General features: G+C 43.3%; 1 protein-coding gene across 3 annotated transcripts in view; it reads left to right on the top strand.

Moving 5' to 3' along the window:
• The window catches only part of UBR3 (ubiquitin protein ligase E3 component n-recognin 3), a 128,538-nt gene extending 108,718 nt beyond the window's left edge, over nt 1-19,820 (top strand). For all 3 annotated transcript variants that reach the window (XM_077319757.1, XM_077319756.1, XM_077319755.1), the window contains exons 32-39: nt 1,426-1,526; nt 7,101-7,225; nt 10,648-10,755; nt 10,930-11,055; nt 11,508-11,687; nt 12,496-12,705; nt 15,433-15,572; nt 17,042-19,820. In XM_077319757.1, the coding sequence (XP_077175872.1) occupies nt 1,426-1,526; nt 7,101-7,225; nt 10,648-10,755; nt 10,930-11,055; nt 11,508-11,687; nt 12,496-12,705; nt 15,433-15,572; nt 17,042-17,159 (1,108 nt within the window). In that variant the 3' untranslated portion in view covers nt 17,160-19,820. The remainder of the gene's footprint in view (nt 1-1,425; nt 1,527-7,100; nt 7,226-10,647; nt 10,756-10,929; nt 11,056-11,507; nt 11,688-12,495; nt 12,706-15,432; nt 15,573-17,041) is intronic.
• The last annotated feature ends 2,884 nt before the right edge of the window (nt 19,821-22,704 follow it).

Below are 22,704 nucleotides of genomic sequence, written 5' to 3'. Positions count from 1 at the left end.
AAAACAAAAACAAACAGAACAAATGGGTGACTAATTTATCTGGTATGTCAGTATCGTGGTGTAAAGTTTGGTGTTTGGCAACAGTCTCTTCGTGGAAACATGGCACATATTGATTCATTTTACAACCATTCTGCTTTATCACCAGCAGAAGTTACATTAATTTGCTTTTTATTAACTGCTGCTGCAACGCCGTGTTTTGGGGAGTCGCACTTATCAGCCTCACTCATACGTGCCGGGGGATTAGCTGGATGGATCATTTTTGTGCTCTGTACAAACTTTGTAAATACAATTTCGGTGTCACAATGATGAAGAAGTTGCTTGGGCTTTTAGTAAATGACAGAGCAGTTTTTAAGTATTTAATGTGCTCTGGCGCTTGACATAAACTGAAAAAGCTTATCTAAACTCCGGCATTTTATATGAATTTACTTCAGCAGTTCTTGCGGAATGTGTGAATGTAGGCAAATGGTTCACTTGTTCCACATTTTTGTAATGTTGTCCAATCCACTCATATGTTGTGTGAGTTTATAGTTTATAGTTGTTAATGTGAGAAGCTGGTGTTTGACTTGAATCTTATATGATGGCATTGTTTCAGTAGAGAAGAGAAAAAACAACTATTGGAATAAAAACTTCAAACATGGGGTATCCTGATTTTTTCCTGTTTAGAAGTTGATAATTCGAAAAGTATTCTTCATTTTAATGATAGCAGCTTATTGAAATGTATCTGAAACAGATCCTCATTCATTCATTCATTCATTCATTCATTCATTCATTCATTCATTCATTCATTCATTCATTCATTCATTCATTCATTCATTCATTCATTCATTCATAATTTGTTGACCGCCGCTCCCAGTCCAGCCGGCTCATGGCGGTTTACATCACAGTTAAGAGATAACCCACAATTAAAAACAACAACCCATAGCACCAACCAATCTTCAACCCGTCCTCCCTCCCTTCCTGTCAACTTGATGGACCATTAGTCTTGTGCCCTGGGGAGGGGTGTTCAAGATGTTCAGCGGATGTCCTGAGGAGGGACCTAGCTAGTGTTCCTTGTCCTGCCCTCAACCAAGCATTCTTTACAACAGAACAGGAAGATTGCATTGGCTCAATCAATCAATCAAACTTTATTACAGTCATTCAGACCAAGTTATATGAAGTTGACTGTATTTATTTGCAGAGAGTCATGTTTAATTTCTGTCCATGTGTCTTCCACTGATCTTTTTTTTTTTTTTTGCTACAGCTGCTCTGATGAAGTGGCAAGCCCCATAAACCGAGCAGTGGCTTGCCTCTTTGACTGTGGGAGTTGAGAAAATTATTTTTAATAGAAATCCCAGATTGTCAATGCATCCACTGTCTTGTCTTCTGTTATGCTTACAATTAAATGATGCTGCCCTGGTTAGTATATTTGTTCCCCTCAATTTTCAGGATGTGCAGTGAAGATCAGCCAGAGGTTCCAGTGCTTTACAGAGACGTATTATCCCTTTTGCTCATCCAGATTTTGACCATGCCGCAGCCGTTGCACAAAGGTATATTGCACAAATCTATCAATAATGAACTAGGCATTGTGTGTATGTCTTCTCTTCAAAGTTGTTTTTAAAGGCACCAAATCAGAGCCTTTTTTAGTGCACGGGCTCAAGTAGTGGCTTTGCTTTATCTCTGGAAATCGGCACGGAACAGAGATTTTTGTTTTGGTTTTACAGGCTTATCAGTGACTCCTGTCGTCTTACTTTTATCAGACAAAAGTACAGTAAAAGCCACGAGATCTGGGAATAACTTATTAAATTCCTTCAGTGGTAGGGGAGGGGGAGTCCTCCGTTTGACCTTCACCCTCTTTGCTTTAGTGGAAATGCTCTACATTTTTCATTGAGTTGTGAACGCCTAAGGGTGAAAGAATAATTTATTTTAATTTAACACCTTGAACTTTAGCAATTCTAATATTGCAACAAAGATAATTGCGGTAATAGTTTTTGTAATGGGCTGCATATATGAATTTAAATATAAGTTACTAGGATCCCAAGATGTTTTTGAAGAATTGATTTCGTCACTGGCCATTTGATTTGAAGCTTTGAATGTTATGATTTTAAAAAGCTGGCCTGATTCTTTTACCAAAAGGTTCTATATTCTGAATGGCCTGGCAGTAAAAAGGGTTACTTATAGGAATTGCAGAAATTTAAATTGCTGTATCGCTGGCTCCAGCTGTGATTTTTTTGGACATCTGGCACAGTCCATTAAAAGGCATAATCAGCTATGTGAGGAGCCTTTTGTCCCCGTGATGCATGAAGGTAATGCCTGTTAAGGTGAATAAAAGCCTTAAGAAGTCAATTAGGTTGAGTATTCAACCAGAACGGTATCTTAAATTGGAAAAAGTATCATGATTTGAATATATCCTTTAAAAATTTTCTCTGGGTCATACAGAAAATGGGAGAATTGCTTAGTTATTTTACTGAATTTTAGCATCCACTGGTTTGGTGAATTCTGCTAAATTCCATAGTCAAATGGAAGGAGTACAAAATTACTTTTGAGTCAGTATCGTGTCTAGAATAACATGCCGGCGTGAACAAACACAGGCTGTAATCTTATTTAGTTATGAAGATTACCTGGCGACCTAGTACAGGTCATTCTGTCTTATCCTAGCCATGAGAAGTGAGAATATCCGATGACTCAAGCCTTACCCAGTGAATTGGATGACCAGAAATTGCTGTAAATATGAATCGTGATTCACTGGGGTATGGGGGGGGGGTAACTTTTGCAAACAAAAGCTAAAGATGTGGACTGTGAATTGTTTTAATCATTACTGCACAACAGCCTACTAATCACGATAGCTTAATGGAGTTAGAAGTTGATAACTGGTGAGCTGCAGGGAACCAGCTGGTGAGGGTGGGATAGAAGAGTAGAGGAAAGGTGTTAGCCTGACTGGTCAAAAGTGGAATGGAGTTGCATTGTGCTCATTGTGGCTTCTGTATTATGATAAGCCAGATCAGGAGTGGCCAAACCGTGGCTCTCCAGATGTCCATGGACTATAGTTACCATGTAATTACCATGTAGTCCATGGACATCTGGAGAGCCACAGTTTGGCCACTCCTGACCTAGATTGAAGCCCAGGGCACAAGGTTTCAAGAGTCAAAGTGCCCTTCTTGTTAGTCTCTTAGGTGCTATAGGACTTGACCAACACGGCTACCCTCTGAAACTATATTCATGACAGTATTATGGCCTAGAAATACCAAGGGCCAATGTGAGGCTAAAAGTATGGGGCTAGGGAAGCTGAAAGTATGGGATTAGGGATTTTCAGGTGATGATTTGGACACAGAGGCAAAATAGGATGAAAAGGTGCTGAAATTTTTAAAAGGATTAAACGGAATGCCGTTTAGTTAGATCGCTTTGCATCATATGGGGTGACGTGATAATTAGTGATAAAGGTTCTATTGTATAGGTAGGTTTTCGTGTAGCTGTTTGGTTGAGAGGAAGCTAGTTACTACACCACAGTTTACCCTCACATTCACTTCATGTGCCAATTTAATAAACCAGTATCATAAAAAGGGAAGATACTTACACTGAAACAGTTAAATGTTTTCAATGGCCACAGAAAAGGGAGGTCCACAAAGAGAAGGAAATTACTCTTTCAGTTGTACCCAAACAGTTATATGATGAGGGTGCATGCAAACCCCCCCCCCCAATCATTACTAGTAATTTTAAAGATGTCAGTTAGGTGAAATAGGTTTCTATTTCCAGATCTGTGAGGCTTCTGATTAATATTTCTAGAGTTCTTCTATGAGTTTCTCCCTGTCCCCCCGCCCCCATACTGGAATAGCTAATCTGGCTGGTTGTCATTTGTACTAAGCTTTTTTTTTTTTTGCTCTAAATAATATCTACATGGTATTCTCTGAGAAAATTAGTAAATAAGCAGTATCCAAATGGCATTTCTTGCCCTTCAAGCATGGCCTTGGGAATTGTATTAAAGTATCTGATTAACTATTGAATGGCCTCCGTTATCTTTTTCAATCCAGCTATGATTAAGGCAAAATAAATGCCGTTACATTGTTCAGACACTTTGTTCTGAGTGGAAAATTGATCTGAACCCACTTCAGAAGAGAAAATGCTGTAAACCGAGCCCTTTGTTGTCAAGAAATGTTGTCAAGACCGTTTTTAGGCCATTTCCCTCTCCCCCACCCTTCAGTTCTACCAGCGAATTCAAAAGGGGTAAGAAGGTATAAATATTGTGTGGATTGTGCGTACCTGCTTGTGTAATTTAAAGGATTATCACAGTGTTGAAGAGAGTTTGAAGGGCATGTTAAAGCAGAACACAAATGGAATGGGTATGTGTTCCTAATAGGCTGCCTAAGGAGGTGGTGAGCTCCCTCTCACTGGCAGTCTTCAAGCAAAGGCTGGATACACACTTTTCTTGGATGCTTTAGGATGCTTAGGGCTGATCCTGCGTTGAGCAGGGGGTTGGCCTAGATGGCCTGTGTGGCCCCTTCCAACTCTATGATTCAAATATGTGGTAGTTTTCTCCACACATAATGCATGGGCCGTGGGTTTGCTGTTCTTTTGTCCGTTGAACAGCAGCTGAACTCCTGCTAACAGTATAGGAGGGAGCCTGCTAGAGCAGTGGTTCTCAACCTTCCTAATGCCGCGACCCTTTCATACAGTTCTTCATGTTGGGGTGACCCCCAACCATAAAATTATGCACGTGTTCTTTCACAGAAATTAAACTGAAACAGACCAATGCCGTGAAGAACCCTTGTTCATGATTGGTTATAAATTGGTTATAAATTGGTGGGCGCCTTCAGGAGGAGCAGCAACAGTGACTGTGCCCCTCCCCGCCCAGCTGCTCACCCTGCCGTGACCCCCGTGAAAGGGTCGTTCGACCCCCAAAGGGGGTCCCGACCCCCAAGTTGAGAACCACTGTGCTAGAGCAAGAGGAAAGAATAAGGTTCGTGATGAGAATGTTTCTGAATTAGTTAACTATAGTTAGTGGGGAGCCAGTATTGAGTCCACTGTGGCAAAGAAGGCCCCTGTTGTTTTAGCTTGTCCCAACGGGACCATCAGTTCAGATAATCTGAAAGTCGGCATGTTCTTCCAGCATTAGTAAAGTCTCATGTGGGGTAGCATATTCGTTTCAAGACATCCCAACTTTACACATTGGGAAAAGGGTACATTGAACACGTAAGAGGACCACAGAGTAGAACATTGGTGCATTTGTGTGTGGATCTATCAAAGGGTCTCATCTGAACTGCTGATCCATATTTGCCCATTGAATTTCTTTCCAGTGGAGAATCTTAAATACTCTGATTCCCTGAGAAATGGGCTGCTGAGTTGTTTTGATGTTGTAGAGTCTCCTTTCCTCTCAGCAGACAAAGCTTTAATGAAACATTGGCCCGGTGAACATTTCCAGAGTAATTGAAATAGCGATTTCTTTTCCTTACGTTGCTTATCAGGCAGGCAGCTTTACTGAAGCTGTAGCCTTTCCCGCACATGACATTTAACTTGGTATTTACTTGGCATTTGGGATTAGGCAGCAAGACAGAGTATGCTGAGTTTTTGTAAGTGTCTCTTCCTGAAGGCAATCCTTTAGAACAGGGGTAGTCAAACTGCAGCCCTCCAGATGTCTATGGACTACAATTCCCAGGAGCCCTCGCCAGCATTCGCTGGCAGGGGCTCATGGGAATTGTAGTCCATGGACATCTGGAGGGCCGCAGTTTGATTACCCCTGCTTTAGAACTTTGTTAAGGCTGAGAGTTGTTGAGGGGAAATTAACGCATCTGCAAAGTTCTCTGCAGGCATATTCTAGAGCAGGGATAGTCAACCTGTGGTCGTCCAGCAGGGGGCTCATGGAAATTGCAGTCCATGGACATCTGGAGGACCATAGGTTGACTATGCCTGTTCTAGAGCAAATACTAGTTTCCAGATTATTCCATTTGTTGCTCATGATGCTTACTTGGATCGTCTCTGCACAGAAGGCTTTGCGCCGGGCTGAAGGCTGGAGTTTGAGCTGGGTCAGGTTGCCCCACCTCTTCCTGCTCCCACACGGGGGTGCATTTGGGCCGGTGCACCTCATCTGCCCCAGATTTGTGCTCCCGCATGAGGGTCAGGGTAACGAAATTCCCAGTGTGGAAACGGTCTTGGCTTTACCTTGAGTAACCAGAATGCTTTGGGGTACAGATGATACAGTAAGCAATATCTCACAAGGTATATGTGGGGCCCTTCTCTCTACTTAGGCACACATCCAGTGCTCTAGTTAAGCCTCAAAATGGAATTATCAAGGGTTTACAAAGGAGTTGGATTCCTTGTACTAAAATCATAGAGTTGGAAGGGACCTCCTGGGTCATCTAGTCCAACCCCCTGCACTATGCAGGACACTCACAACCCTATCGCTCATCAACTGTAACCTGCCACCCCCTTGAGCCTTTACAGAATCAGCCTCTCCGTCAGATGGCTATTCAGCCTCTGCTTAAAAATTTCCCAAGATGGAGAACCCACCACCTCCCAAGGGAAGCCTGTTCCACTGAGAAACCGTTCCAACTGTCAGGAACTTCTTCCATGGAATTTCTTTTGAATTAATTTCATCCCACTGGTTCTGGTCCGTCTCTCTGGGGCAAGAGAGAACAACTCTGCTCCTGGCAGCCTTTTAAATACTTTTAAATACTATTTTGTGATGGAAGGCTTCTTGCCCTTTGATCGCCCTCTCATAATTTTGATCTTGTTTTGGGGACATATTCAGTTGTCCAAATGGCGCAAAGGTGATTATTTTTGCATGTTTGCCTGTGTTTTTTCTTCACACTCCTCATCTAAAATATAAAAGATTTCAACAAAAACAAAGCCGTAAGATGACACGTTGAAAGCAGAAGAGTGCCCTTTATAGCAGCTTTAAATTGCTGGTTTTAAATAGCAGCTGTAAATATGACACTTCTGTCTTGCAGGTATGGCTGTCTTGACATGCAAAGCATAAAGCAATGCATTAAAAATGCAACTGGGGGCCTATGGATTACCCAGTTGGGGAAAAAAAATTATTTGCGAATTTACAGGGTGTATAATTGGGCTATAAAGTGTGAGGCTTAATTCGAAATGCCCAAATGACAGTGTCTATTTTTCTCTTTTTATAGAACACTTTGCCTGTATCATAAAGGTGCTTTTCACATTATTGTACATACAAGCCCTCGTCGCACTTTCTGTTAAAGGCAGCACTGATGACAGGACAACTTGGATGAACTCAGGAGCTTCTAAAAAGGTTTGTGGCCTTCCAGTGAACTGTGGCTGGATTGCTAAGCCTGCAGTTCTGCCCATTAGGATCACTGAACTCACTTCGTTTTTCATTGTGTCTTAAACATATTTGTACTGTACTGTTGCCCACAGGGGCTTTAAATTATTTCCTGTCATTTCCCAAGAACAGTCTAGCAGGGGTAGTCAAACTGTGGCCCTCCAGATGTTGCATGGACTACAGTTACCATGAGCCCTGCCAGCGAATGCTGGCAGGGACTTATAGGAATTGTAGTCCATGGACATCTGGAGGGCCGCAGTTTGACTACCCCGAGGATAGTACCATCTCGTTGGAAGACAGAGCCACTTTTGAGCTTCTCCCTGCTGTGTTGCCCTGTTCTTTAACCTTTCGTTAGTGAAATTCCTCAGCTCCCCCTCTCTGTTCTGCAGACTGCTCAGTTCTACTTTCCCTCCTGTGCTTTGGGCATACGTTCAGTTAGTTTTCCTCTGTATTTCCTCCAGCGTGAATTAGAAGGGTCAAGTTCTGACTTTCCAATTGTAGTTCCTTTTTATAACAGGAAAGGTGGTTGCGGCTGCTTGTTTCCAATTTTACAAAGGCGGCAAAACCATGACTCCCACTGACACGAAAGGGGCTTCTGCTTGCTTAGGGGCTTCCCCGGGTATGTACAACAATTTTGATTTAAAAACTCAGATAATCTCAGGGAGGCACAAAATGGAGAGTCAGGCAAAATTAACACAGAAGGAGATGGCTTGTTCCAGCCCCTGAGAGCTTGTTGAATCCTGGAGAGGACAATCTTCTGTGGGGAGGGGAGATTTTCACCCCTTTTTCAGGCCTTGCTTACTGGCCCTCAAGCCATTTCCCCCTAGTTCTTTTCACACTTACTACTGCCAAGACAAGTCTCACCCATCCTATAATGGTGCATTTCATTTCTTCTACCTAAAGGTAAAACCGTATATTTTTCAGGATCATCCTGTATCCTGATTCTGTCTTCTGTTGTGTTTGCGTACTCCTCCCAGTTTAGTATCATCTGCAAATTTAATAAGCACCCCCTCTATTCCTTCATCCAAATCATTTATGAATATGTTGAACAACACAGGGCCTAGGACAGATCCCTGAGGCACTCCACTTATCACTTCTCTCCAAGAAGATGACAAACTGTTTACAAGCACTGTCAACCAGTTCTCGATCCACCTAACAGTAATAGGATTCATACCACATTTTACCAACTTGCCAATAAGAATATCATGGGGAACCTTATCAAAAGCCTTACTGAAGTCAAGGTAAACACTGTCCACAGCATTCCCCTGAACTAGCAAGGTAGTAACTTTCTCAAAAAAAGAGATAAAATTAATGTGACATGACTTGTTCTTGAGAAAGCCATTCTGACTCTTAGTAATTACAGCCATCCGCTCTAGCTGCTCAAGGAGTGACTGTTCGATTTGTTATAAAATTTCACCAGCCATAGTTGTCAAGCTGATGGGTTGTTAGTTATCCAGATTGTCCTCTCGCTACAACAGACAACCTGAGGGTGTGTGTGTGTGTCTGAGAGAGCTCTGACAGAATTGCTTTGTGAGAACAGCTGTGTGACTGGCCCAAGGTCACCCAGCTGGCTGCATGTGGAGGAGTGGAGAATCGAACTCAGCTCTCCAGATTAGAGGCCGCCACTCTTAACCACTACACCAACCATACCCCTAGATCATAATGCCTCAGTCCCTGGCAGTACAGGATGCTATAAACTTTAGAAAGTTCTGACCTCGTTGCAACTCAAACAAAACAGTCCCATGGTTTGGAGGAATTGATTTCTACGGGCCAAGACCCTGAGAGTGAAGCTATACAGGGGATATGAAGTTAGCATGGCAAGAAAGATGAAAATGCCCTTGTCATGCCATTGTACCCCTCACATTTATGGTTTCCTGCTTACCTCACTAACCATCACCAGTCAAGGAAACTACCTATAGGCTGATGAGGTTCAAGTCTAAATAAGTAGGAAGACATTAATTTAGCCTAGATGTTAGGTTGGTTGCATCATGGAGGCATTTTCTAATTGTTTATTCCTTCTTTGTTCTGCAGCCATACCCGGCAGGACCCAAATTTGTTGGGTAATAAAAATGGGCAGTGTGACCATGGGGCCTTCAGCATTTTACATGTTCCCACTATGCTGATTGTTGCAATGTCTAGCTACCCTATTGTTGCTGCCGGAATTCTGCTGTCAGAATGTTATGCAATCGGAGTTCAAAGCACATAGGTTCTGTATTATATCCAGTTTGTTGCTATAAATGACATGGCAATTGATAGGTATTGTTATATATTGGAGACCATAATGTCAAAGCAGATTGCAAGAACTTCTTGCTTTATATTCTTTCACGGTCAATTTGATAAATATAGCCTATTTTTCCCCTTAATAAAACACCAACGGTAAGTTAGGTTTTATCTGAACATATATTTTTAAGGGACCAACTGCTGTCTGTAATGAAATGTATATACTTTCTCATGAAAATATGGCGTACTTAAGAGATGGCTTTTTCATGCAAGTACGAAGAAGCCTAGCCAAATAAGTATTTAAAGGAATCCTAAAAGCATTTGCAGAACATGAGGCATAACTGTTTCCCCCTGTGGCTACCTTTGAGGTGGGAAATGTTTCTGAAACTTTTAAACAGTGCTCAGTTCTTATAATCTCAATATAAAGGTATCCCCTGTGCAAGCACCGAGTCATGTCTGACCCTTGGGGTGACGCCCTCTACGTCTGACCCTTGGGGTGACGCCCTTTCTCTGCCAAGAAAACGGTGACACCGTTTTCTTGGCAGACTCAATATGGGGTGGTTTGCCAGTGCCTTCCCCAGTCAATCTCAATATAATGCCTTATAAATGCCTTGAGAGCCAGCATGGTGTAGCAGATAGGATTGGCAACCTCTAATCTGGAGAACTGGGTTTGATTCCCCGTTCCTCCAGATGCAGCCAGCTTGGGTGACCTTGGGCCATTCACAGTTCTCTGAGAGCTCTCTCATCCCCACCTACCTCATAAGATGTCTGGGGAGAGGGAGGATAGGCAATTGCAACCTGCTTTGAGGCTTCTTCAGGTAATAAAAAGCAGGGTACAAAAAAAAACCACACCAGTTTTCATCCCTTATAAAAAGAACAGTTTTCCTGGAAATCTGGAATCCAGAAATCTCCTTTAGGGTCACCTGAAGTCTTGTGGAGTTTTTGACTTTTTTTTTCTTCTTTGAACCATTATGCCTGTTTGTGAATTCTGTGAGTGCAAACATAGAGCACTCCATTCATTTTGCTGTGGGGTGTAGAGCCAGATGTGCAAAAATATTGATGTTCTCCGTGGAAGAGAATGGAGAAGCCCTTATCGGAAAAGGGCTCCATGCGAGCACTGGAGCTGCTTTACGCACATGATGCTAATACCGCAAACTTACTCTTTATAACAGAATATGTCCAATGCAAAAACATCTCATGAAGCACTACTGAGTCATGTGATTAGTGAATTCTCCAAAGGGAAGGTGTACGATCAAGAGGAAACTGAAGACCCGGCCATGGTAAGGATTACCTACTTCAGTGCAGAAAGCACGGGTTACAGTAGCAGCTAATTAATTATCCAATCAAGTTGAATTTTTAAATTCTTTGTTAATGACAATAGAATAACAAATTCTTTACATCCAAGAGGGAATCTACTCTGGTCAGAATTTAATTTTTGCTTCCCCTTGTTTCAGGATAGCAACAGTGCTTGGTGCCCTCACTCCATAGAGACTTATTTGCAGCAGTTCTGCCTGCCTTTCCTCAGGATAACGAGCCTTCTTCAGCACCATCTTTTTGGAGGAGAGTTACCCAGCTGTCAGGTACGCTGAGAAGCCAAGCCCTTAATCTGGCATAAGTAAACTATATCTATATCTATATCTGTATCGTGAGTAAATAAAAAATCATGGATCTATATTTTAAGCGTTGTGGGTATTATTATTATTATTATTATTATTATTATTATTATTATTATATACCCCCTTCCCCTTGCAGCTCAGGGTGGTTTGCAGAGAATGAGAAAGTCATAAGATAAATACAATATAGGTTTGATAACTGCATCAATAACAACAGTGATAACAGCAATAACAATAACACCACTAATAACTAATATCTGAACTGCAACCCTGCAGATTAGTCAATGTACAGGAGTCCACACATTCTGGCTGCCGGTGTTGTTCCTCACAACAGTGCATCACAGATCGTTGCCTTGTGTAACATTTTGGTTTGGCTTCCATTTTTGCATTTGTGCCTTTCTCCGCTTCTGTCTTAAAAGGAAGAGGAGGAGTTTGCGGTTCTTGCCAACTGCCTGGGCCTGCTGCCATCATCTTTTCAAGCCTCACATCAGTTTTCCAGTGCCTCATGTCTGGATTGGCCTGTGCCAGCCTTTGACATAATATCCCAGTGGTGCTCAGAGCTGGTTTCATTTGCAGAGCAACATCCAAAAGAAGTGAAGGTAGGTAAAGGATTGTTTTCCACCCCTTACTATAAAACCAGCACAACAGAATATCTTTGGCTTGCAAAACACGATGTATTCTTCTTAGCCCCTTCAGATTCAGCCTTCTTAAGGTGTGTTATTAAAATACACGTCACAGCCTAGCACTAGGTTCCCCACTCCCACTCAAAATGCCTCTGGGCTGCTACCAGTGTGCAGTCAGGAACAGAGACGTGTTCTGCACCCGAGGGAAGGTCCAGATGGTGGGTGCAAGATGGCTCTGCTTCACATGATCCCTGTTAGTCCTGTACAATGAGGGTTGCTTGATCCTGGTCAGCACGGTGCGAGTAGGGGGCATGTGTCAGGGACAGGCATCCTGGAGAGCCTGCAGAAAGCGGCATCTTGGATAATGGAGAAGGAGCAGCTGTCTACAGCAACGATTTGGGCAATGAGGCGTGTGACCCTCTTCCTTACCTGCTGTTCCTCTCCCCCCTCCAGCACCCTAGTGCCACCCTCACCCAGCAGGTGTCAGAGATACTTGGCATCCCTTCACTACTGTGGAACGTTCAGGGGCAGCACGGAAGGTAGTTGCAGGGTGACTCACCTCCTGGCTGGCTTGCGGTGGCCCCTTGACCACCCCAGTAGCAGTCTCCCCCCCCTGCAGAAGCACCTGGTTTGTTTTGAAGCCAACAGGTAGACACTTAGCTTTAGGATGAACATAAGATGGAACACATGCAGACTTAAGGCATGTAACCCGCCCGCCCATAAAAACTCATTTAACTTGTATACTACTGGAGACTTATATGTACATTTCTTTCCCCCCCCCCAGATTTTATCTTTGCAGGAATCTAAATGGGACTTACCACGCCTCTTACAGTTGCCTGAAAATTACAATACTATTTTCCAATACTATCACAGGAAGAGCTGTTCTGTCTGTACCAAGGTCCCCAAAGATCCCGCTGTCTGTCTAGTTTGTGGCACTTTTGTGTGCTTGAAAGGACTGTGCTGCAAACAACAGAGCTATTGCGAATGTGTGCTGGTAAGAGATTACTTTTACCGCATTGGTTATGAGATGACTGGTAGTTATCGCTTTGAAAAAGAGTGCAAATGGTCATAATTCCAGTTTGCCGGCTGGTGTGTAATGCATACTTCACCTCAGCATCGGTCGCTTCTTAGAGTTCTTTTTAACATTAGAATAACAGCATCACATCAAAATCACAAGATGCCATAGTCCCATTGTATACGGCACTGGTTAGACCACACCTGGAGTACTGTGTGCAGTTCTGGAGGCCTCACTTCAAGAAGGACGTAGATAAAATTGAAAGGGTACAGAGGAGAGCGACGAAGATGATCTGGAGCCAAGGGACCAAGCCCTATGAAGATAGGTTGAGGGACTTGGGAATGTTCAGCCTGGAGAAAAGGAGGTTGAGAGGGGACATGATAGCCCTCTTTAAGTATTTGAAAGGTTGTCACTTGGAGGAGGGCAGGATGCTGTTCCCATTAGCTGCAGAGGAGAGGACACACAGTAATGGGTTTAAACTACAAGTACAACGATATAGGCTAGATATCAGGAAAAAATGTTTCACAGTCAGAGTAGTTCAGCAGTGGAATAGGCTGCCTAGGGAGGTGGTGAGCTCCCCCTCACTGGCAGTCTTCAAGCAAAGGTTGGATACACGCTTTTCTTGGATGCTTTAGGATGCTTTGGGCTGATCCTGCGTTGAGCAGGGGGTTGGACTAGATGGCCTGTATGGCCCCTTCCAACTCTATGATTCTATGATTCTACAACAGGACTCTGAGAATGCTAAATGGGAATAGCTACTTCTGGTTGTTAGATCTCGGTCACCAAGATCAGGCTAGTTAATAAATACCTAAAATAAATGCCTTCTGAATGTCTAGGACTCTCCAGGTCAGGACCTATTATTTACCCAATATTTCATGGATTTCTCCTCCTCCCTGTGCAGACCTCTGATGCCCCTCCATGCTGTTATTGGGGGGGGGTGTCTGTCCCCAGACAGAGCATTTCAGGGGGGCGGGCAGTTTGGGCTACAATGAAACAGGGGAGATGAGAAAGTTTATTTCTTTCTTAGATTTCTATACTGCCCTTCACTGGAAGAAATCCTTCAGTCAGTGGCAGTTTTCAGTGGGATCCAAGCTGGGTTTCGAGGAGCGCAACCAAAATGGTAGAAACACAAATGTGGGATTGTTAGACCTTGAGTTAGATTCAAGTGGAAACAAGTCAGGTCAGGACCAGAAAAGTATTATCTATTTAAATGATATGAAGCCTGTAATGATGCTAACTAAAATGCTAGTCTGACCTAGTATAAAAGAATGGTCTGTAGAAGTTATGTCGATGGTGACCGCGTCAGCATTAATCGCTTGCAGTTTTTTGTAGTTGTCATAAAGCAAAAACTCAGCTCTGATTCCTTTCACACTTTTGGTGTCAGATTACATAGTTAAGGATACTTTCACATCAGTGTGTTGCGGCCTTTAGAATTGTCCCGTAAAGCCCTAGGAGACCCAGGGGTTGTTTTGAGGATAAAGTAGATGAGTACAGAATAATGGAAGATTATATGCCCCCCCTTTCTGGGGAGATGGGGGTATAAATGAAGTAAATAAATAGTGGTTGGGGATGCTTGGATCAAGTAGGACAGGGGTAGTCAACCTGTGGTCCTCCAGATGTCCATGGACTACAATTCCCATGAGCCCCTGCCAGCAAACGCTGGTGGGGGCTCATGGGAATTGTAGTCCATGGACATCTGGAGGACCACAGGTTGAATACCCCTGAAGTAGGAGATCCGGGTTCGACATTCTAGTCTTCTGTAGAAGCTTTTTGGGCAACTTCGGACCACTTGTACTCTCAGCCTAACCTAACAAGGGTTGTTTGCGCTCCCCCCCCCTTGTGGGGAGAAATGGGGGGAGGGTACAAATGAAGTAAATAAATAGTAGTTGGGGATGCTTGGATTAAGTACATATATGTCCTCTCCCCATGAATGGTTGAACAAAAGCCAGTTCTAGATTGTTTCCATAGGTCATTATGTGGCAGAATACAGTAATGTAGGAAAATGAGGGGGCAAGTTTGTACAACACCCACATGAAAGGGTGTGTTTGATCCCATTTAATACCCAAAATAAATGCCTTCTGAATGTCTAGGTATACAGTTTCTGATTTATAGCAGCCTGATCGTGGGCGCTGCACAGATTATCTTTGTCAGGAACAATAAGATTATTATGAAGAAAGCTAATTGTTTAATTCTTCCGAAAGCCTCATGTCAAGGAAACAGCTGTGGTTATCAGGTCTTCCCTTCTGCTTGCCAAGTCCCTTTTATTTAAATACAAACAATAACTGGTTGTTGTAAACCCCTATTAATTAATTCATGTCACATTAAACTCACGTTTGTCATAAATTTGTTTCTGGTGTAACATGCACTTTTAAACTCGATTTTAAATACTTTACTTGGAAGTAACCCTTTTTGTTTGGCGGGACCATTTATAGACATCTGCGTGGGGGCACTTACATTTTAGATAGTTTTCACCCTGTTCACTGGTGTATTTGGAACCAGTACGTTTGTAAAAGCACAGTGGCCTGCAAAGTTTAGGATCACAAATCCCTTCCTTAAGAAACACAGTGACAAAATGCAGGAAAGATGATACATCAAGTTATTTGCCTTGTGAAAATATATGATTAGTAATTTGATCTAATGTCCTTGTTTATTTCAAAGCCTCTCACCATAAGTATGTTTTTTCTCCTTTAAAAAAAACCCCTTTAGCACTCACAAAACTGTGGCGCTGGGACAGGCATATTCCTTCTGATCAATGCCTCTGTAATCATCATCATTCGCGGTCATCGATTTTGCCTTTGGGGTTCTGTTTACTTGGATGCACATGGTGAAGAAGACCGAGATCTCAGGTAAGGAATTAATATGTGCTTGTGGCATTACTTTCCCCGTTTTTGTAAGAACGCCTCTGACTAGAAGGTCCTGGCCTCCCTACGATGCCCTTAGTAAATCAGGGGAGATAGTTGTGAATATGTTGCTGACATCCACCCTCTTTCACAAGAGTTTTTCCCATTTTTTTTTGCCTTAAGGAGGCTTTGTTGTTGTTAGGTGCGAAGTCGTGTCCAACCTATCATGACCCCATGGACAATGATCCTCCAGGCCTTCCTGTACTCTACCATTCCCTGGAGTCCATTTAAGTTTGCACCTACTGCTTCAATGACTCCATCCAGCCACCTCATTCTCTGTCGTCCCCTTCTTCTTTTGCCTTCAATCTCTCCCAGCATTAGGCTCTTCTCCAGGGAGTCCTTCCTTCTCATGAGGTGGCCAAAGCATTTTAATTTCATCTTCAGGATCTGGCCTTCTAAGGAGCAGTCAGGCCTGATCTCCTCTAGGACTGACCGGTTTGTTCACCTTGCAGTCCTCGTAAGAGTCTTCTCCAGCACCAGGGTTCAAAAGCCTCAATTCTTTGACGCTCGGCCTTCCTTATGGAGGTTTACAAAAGCATAAAACCTAAGAAGGATGCAACCGTTAAAGAAAACCTACATAACAAAAAGAATTTCACAGCTGCCCAGTCAAACACAGAATCCCGAAGAAACATCACTAAAGAAGGCTGTACAGGGCTCTCTTGGGAAGGGCTTTCCAGTAGCTTTTAGAGATCTGCAGAGTGACAGCTATTGGAAGCAAAACTCAGAGGAACTCTGGGGAAAGTACAAAAGAAAGTACATAAATACTTATATGGTTGGACTAAACAACCCAATCGTTTACATGTTCCAGAATGCCAGTTAAGCTGTAGGCCTCTGAGGGGGGACTCCTCGCAGTGCCGTGGAAGATGTCGGGCGGTGAGGGGGGCCTCCTCGATATCTGGTGTGGCTCCCATCATGCATCAGTCAACCTTGGGATGAGCCCGACTGTTCTCTGAACTTAGATTCAAGGGGGTAGCCATGTTGGTCTGAAGCATCAGAACAAAGGGCACATGAAAGCTCATACCTTGAATAAAACTCTGTTGGTCTTAAAGGTGTTAAAGGTAAAGGTATCCCCTGTGCAAGCACCAGGTCATGTCTGACCCTTGGGGTGATGCCCTCCAGTGTTTTCATGGCAGACTCAATACGGGGTGGTTTGCCAGTGCCTTCCCCAGTCATTACCGTTTACCCCCCAGCAATCTGGGTACTCATTTTACCGACCTCGGAAGGATGGAAGGCTGAGTCAACTTTGAGCCGGCTGCTGGGATTGAACTCCCAGCCTCATGGGTAAAGCTTTCAGACGGCTGCCTTACCACTCTGCGCCACAAGAGGCTCTTTCCTTAAAGGTGTCACTGGACTCTAAATTTGTTCTCTGAACTGTTGATCTTTCTCCCCCCCCCCCCCCCCCGCTTTTCCTGCAGGCGTGGGAAGCCTCTCTATATATGTAAGGAGAGATACAAAGTGCTGGAGCAGCAGTGGATTTCGCATACCTTCGACCACATCAACAAAAGATGGGGGCCACATTACAACGGCCTGTAGATCGCTGCCCATCGCTCCCACTCTCAGATCGCCTTTACGATGAACGCCACTTTGTCTGGCTTTAGCTTTAAGGGAACGGGAATTTGGCGGCTTCGCTGGGGAACAGGAGTGGAGCCGTGCGTTCCTGAGAAAGCCCTGGGTTCATAGGTGCTGGTAAGAAGAGATTTAGCAAGGGCAAAAAGAATGCAAAGTGAATCCGTGCTGGTTAAGTTGAGAGCAAAATCTACATTCATTTGTCCAGCTATTGCTTTTTAATTCATTAATAGACAAGCACAAGTCATACTTTTAAAAAAACAAAGCAACAGTGCCAGTCCATGGCGACTGAGCATTTATTTTTCGCTGACCGAGTTGGTTTATGCTGAAAACACTGTATGGGTGTAGTTACCTTGCTTAAACATTGCTTTCCCCTGTCCTTCTGCCTTTCTTTTGTGTTGCTTTAAATTTTTGCTTGATAGCGTATTTGTAAGTATGCAAGAGTTGTAACACCATGTTTATTTTTTGTTTTGTTTTGTTTTGTTTTTCTGAGATTGTATAGAGAAAAAGAGTGGTCTAAAAGATTTTTAAAGAATATTTCGCTTATTGCCGGAGAGCAATTTGAAATAGCTTCAGGCGTTGCTGGAAATTTAAAAAAAATACCTTATTCATTCTCAGGAATTTCATAGATGTACTCCAGAGATTAGTGAAATAGCTGTAAAATAGGTAGCTTGCTGCTCTTATTTAATAGGGTGCATTCACCAAGTATTCTGTCTTTTCCAATTGGGGGAGCTTTTATTTACTTGTAAATCTAACACATCCATTCTACTTGTGTGCAAAGACACACATTTTGTAAATGCCCCTGCTCCCTATAAAGTTTCTTATTTCCACTTAGCTGTATGGTTCCGTTCAAGCTGAAGCTGGAAACATGCTTGGGAAGCCCCACCAACGAAGCACACATTCGTATCTGCCCCATAACCTCCAATGGCCCCATCTTGTCATATTTATAAAGCTCTCCCTGCCCTCTCTGCTTGATTTCCTGAGTAAAAGAGATTTGGGGGGCAGCATAGAGGAATGAGTTAGGTGGTGACGTGGCCCAAGGCAAACATATTTTCATCTTCCTCTCCGGTAAGGAATGCCAAAACAACAGCCTTGACTCGGGTCCAATAAGGTCAAGGGGAGAGTTTTGTGTGCAGAGAACCCTTTACAAAAATATACCGTTTTGCTGATTAGCTGTTCAGTGTAGAAAGGGATCGAAACCAGGGTCCTGCCTCCTACTTCCTGAAAAACCAGTTGTAGGATTGGGGGAGGAGGGCTGCATGCATAACAGCTAGACATGTGCACCGTTTCCCAGGTAGGCAAGAGATGGAACCTAATTTCTTCAAGGTGGATTGGGGTGTCTTGCGAGCACTCAAATCCAATAAAATTGATGTCATTTTTTAAAAATTATAAATCCAGTTCGCCAGGTGGGGGGAAATTATATGTTGCTGCCAAACCTTCCTCCCCCCCTTTTTTTTTCCCTAGAGCAATCAAATAATTTCTGACTCTTTCCTACAGTGCCCGCTCAAGCACTTCTGATACTTGGATCCGTTGACTTGCGTAGTTTGGTGTTGTTGTTCTTTTTGGGGGGGGTGGCGGCTAAAGTTTGTACTTAAACTGATTTTTAAAAATTGTAGTGATAAAACCATGTATTCAGTTGCAAGCTGCTCTCTGTTCAAAGGTCTGCCTGGAAACCAGTTCAGGAAAACAGCATAGGAAACAATACAGAAGAGGAATGCAGGAAGGTTCACTCCAAAGTACACGGAAAAGCCTCATAGCCCATTAGAATTTTTCTTAAAGTTTAGAAGTAAAATACAGTGGTTTGCTATTTTATAGACAATATATATAGAATATAGACGAGACACACATTTGGATTCTTCTTACGAGCCTACAACCAGCTGAAAAGGTAGTCTTTTACAAAAACATTGCTGCATTTTTAATATTGTATCATATGTTTAGCCTGTGATATTTTTGCATTGGTCATTTATTGAGTATCAGGCCTTTTTTGTAAGCTCAGTCAACGAGCAAAAATATCCTTGACATCTCCCAGCAAAACCCAACGATGGGGCTCTTGATTCCGAGTGTCCTGTTTTTAGCTTGAACCTTCACGAAGAGGATAATGTCTTCAGCAAAATTGAGTTTTTTATTAAAAAAAAATGTTATTTAAAGTGGAATGTTTTATGATTGTGTATATGGGTGTGAAGTAAAATTATTAGCCTTAACTTTAAAACCTTTGTATTTCCTGGTGTTCATTTTGGTGCCGGTGAATTAGTCGCCGGTCAGCTTAAAAATGAGAGAGGGAAGAGAAGACACTTGTTTGGAAATTCTACTTGAAATACAATTGCATGCTGCTGAACTAGAATTTTGATTTCTCCCGTAACTTTTTGAAAACCTGCTTTATTAAGCTCATACTTGGGGAAATGACAGGTCCAAACTAGAATGGCGTGTGTGTGTGTGTGCGCGTGTGTGTGTGCGTGTGACGCTGCTGCTCCTCCTCCAATGTACTGGTGTGGTATCTTGTATGAATGATCATTTAAGTACAGTACATTACTGTAGAAATAGAATCAGTCTCTGACACATCAAAAATGCAAAACTAGAAATACGGTACTCAGCATTGTAAAATATGTTAATAAAAGTCTACCGTCATTATATATGTGTGTGCAGGCTCCTTTTGTTACATTTAAAGTGTGAAGTTTGCTATAAAAAGCCAGGGGTCCTGGGACCCCTGTGGGTCTGTAGGAGCTCTCGAGTGCTGTTGTATGGGCGGGGGGTCCAGGCTGTTTTCTCAGCTCCTCTTCTTTCTGGCCTACGTGAGGCAGAGCAAGGGGAGGGAGGTGGGGGGAGTGAGCAAAAGGAGGGCTCAGGCTGGGGCAGCGATGTCACTTCCAGGGATGTGGCAGGGGGGCAGGGCCAGCTGACATCACGTTCGGGGCTCTTCAAAGTCTGAAAAATTATTTCAGGGGCCAGAAGATTGAAAAAGGCTGCTATTGGGTCTTCGAGGCAAGAGACATTCAAAGGTGGTTTATTTATTTATTATATTTATATACCGCCCTCCCCAGGGGCTCAGGGGGTTTGTCAATGCCTGCCTCTTTGTATCAACCCTGGACTTCCTTGGTTGCATCCCCTCCAAACACAGACTAAGGCCAACCTTGCTTAGCCTCTGAGATCTGACTAGATCGTTCTACTCTGGGTTATCTGTGCTAACGGAACACGTCTCGCTGTTAATCTCAATGGTAATGTACAGGAAAAATAAGTATTTTATTTTCTCCTGTTTAAATGGTTGCTCACACTATTTCCCCTAAAAATGTTGCTTTCCAAAATACTTATTTTTTGGGGGGGGAGGGGGGAGCCCAGCTTGGCCCTGAAAAACACATTAAATTTAGCTTCAGTTCAAGCGACTCAAAATGCGCCCACGTGAAAGTACCGTCATTGCCAAAGCAATTTTTCCGAGCGCATTGTCCCTCGATGATGAACAGCATGCCGGCTCTTGTAATTTGTAGCGACTAGAACAGAGTCTCCAGAAACCCCTCACACCATCAAGTGATTTACTTCCTAATAAACAACCTATTAGGCCTGTTGTGCTTCATCTTTCGTACACAGCTAGTAAAATTTCCCCCCTTCGTGAAATATAAAAACAGATATTTACGCACTAGAATGTTTTGAGCGTTTCTCTTCCCGTACTTATGTGACACATCTGCGGAGTAACTGATCTCAACCCAAATGTGCCCCCCCCAAAAAAAATGTGCCTTTGGCAAATCAAGGAGCACATAATGCAAATCAAGGAGCAAAAATATTCTTGACATCTCCCAGCAAAACTCAATAATTAAAGTTCTTTAAACTGAGTATTTTGTTCTTAGCCTGAATCATCACAAAGAGGATAATGTCATCAGAAAAACTTTTTTTTTTTAATTGTGATTTAAAATGGAGTGTCTTATGATTGCCTACATGGGTCTGAAATAAATTATAGAGACCGCCTTCCCAGCAAGCCAGCTCTGGGTGGTGTACCACGTCATATTCTGTAACAATAATAGTTTATTATTTTACAATCACTTAAAATCAGCACAAAAAGAGCCTCTTGTGGCGCAGAGTGGTAAGGCAGCAGACATGCAGTCTGAAAGCTTTGCCCATGAGGCTGGGAGTTCAATCCCAGCAGCTGGCTCAAGGTTGACTCAGCCTTCCATCCTTCCAAGGTCGGTAAAATGAGTACCCTGCTTGCTGCTGGGGGGTAAACGGTCATGACTGGGGAAGGCACTGGCAAACCACCCCGTATTGAGTCTGCCATGAAAACGCTGGAGGGCGTCACCCCAAGGGTCAGACATGACCCGGTGCTTGCACAGGGGATACCTTTACCTTTTAAAATCAGCACCTGTATCTAATAGTGACATCAATTACCACAATTATTTCTAGCATTCCCAAACAGTAGGAATTTTCTGGTTCATGTCTTCGTGGGGGTGTGTTTCTAGGAGGCACAGGGATTAGATGTTATATTTAAACTCTGTCAGCACATCTCCACTAAGCTGTCACCCTTCCTCAGGCACCAGGCCTACCGAGCTCTGGGAATTTCTGAAATCTGAGTTGGTGATCCTAATTTTACTTGATGGTCTAGCAGGAAAGGAAAATCTTTCTAAGAAACCTCAGCAGCATATAGAATGAACCCTATGAAATAGGGACTAACTTCTACTTTGTTACTGAGTTTGTCAGACACAAGAAATCCAGCATTCCTGACATGCCCAGGACTGGGAGGGACTTTTTGGCCTGGTCCCAACTTGACCAATGACACTTTTCAAGAAAGCAAAATACATAACAAAATATAACTAAGCCAGATGCCACCCCCATTCTTTGGTCTAGAGCAGGGGTGGGCAAACTGGACCTCCAGATGTCAATGGACTACAATTCCCATGAGCCCCTGCCAGCATTCGCAAATGCTGGCAGGGGCTCATGGGAACTGTAGTCCATGGACATCTGGAGGGCCACAGTTTGCCCACCCCTGGTCTAGAGTAGCGATCCCAAACCTGTGGGCCGCGGACCACATGTGGTCCTTCGACTAATTGGAGGTGGACCCCGAAGGACGCCTTCTCCCCCCCCCCCGGCCCTTTACTTCATCCCCCCAGCCCTTTACAACACATTTCATTGTTGTGGCGTGTCTGTATCTTATTTTGAAGGGATGTTTAAACATTACCATAGCAATCAGAGAGCATTAGGGCAGTGGTTGAGATTAGAGGAGTAAACTACCCCCCCAACGGGCCTCAGTAAAAGGTGTTGAGTGGTCCCCGGTGATAAAAAGGTTGGGGACCACTGGTCTAGAGTATACATTGCACTTCTGCCGATTTGTCATGCATAAACCCTATCTATGCTGTCATTAATCATGGAAGTAAAACCACTGGCAACCTTCCCTTAAAATTGTAAGAGAAGGGCAGCTTTTTTTAAAGCATCATCTTTTGATCCTGGATTCTGCGAGACAAGATTGATCAGCACCTACCACAATCAGAAGTGTATAAACAGGTATGTGTTATCTTTATCATGACCTTCTAGT

The sequence above is a fragment of the Paroedura picta genome, chromosome 2 (assembly GCF_049243985.1).
Source record: "Paroedura picta isolate Pp20150507F chromosome 2, Ppicta_v3.0, whole genome shotgun sequence".
NCBI classification, from domain to species: domain Eukaryota; kingdom Metazoa; phylum Chordata; class Lepidosauria; order Squamata; family Gekkonidae; genus Paroedura; species Paroedura picta.
The sequence above is the reverse complement of the archived record's forward strand: the minus strand, read 5'-3'. Positions and strand labels throughout refer to the sequence as shown.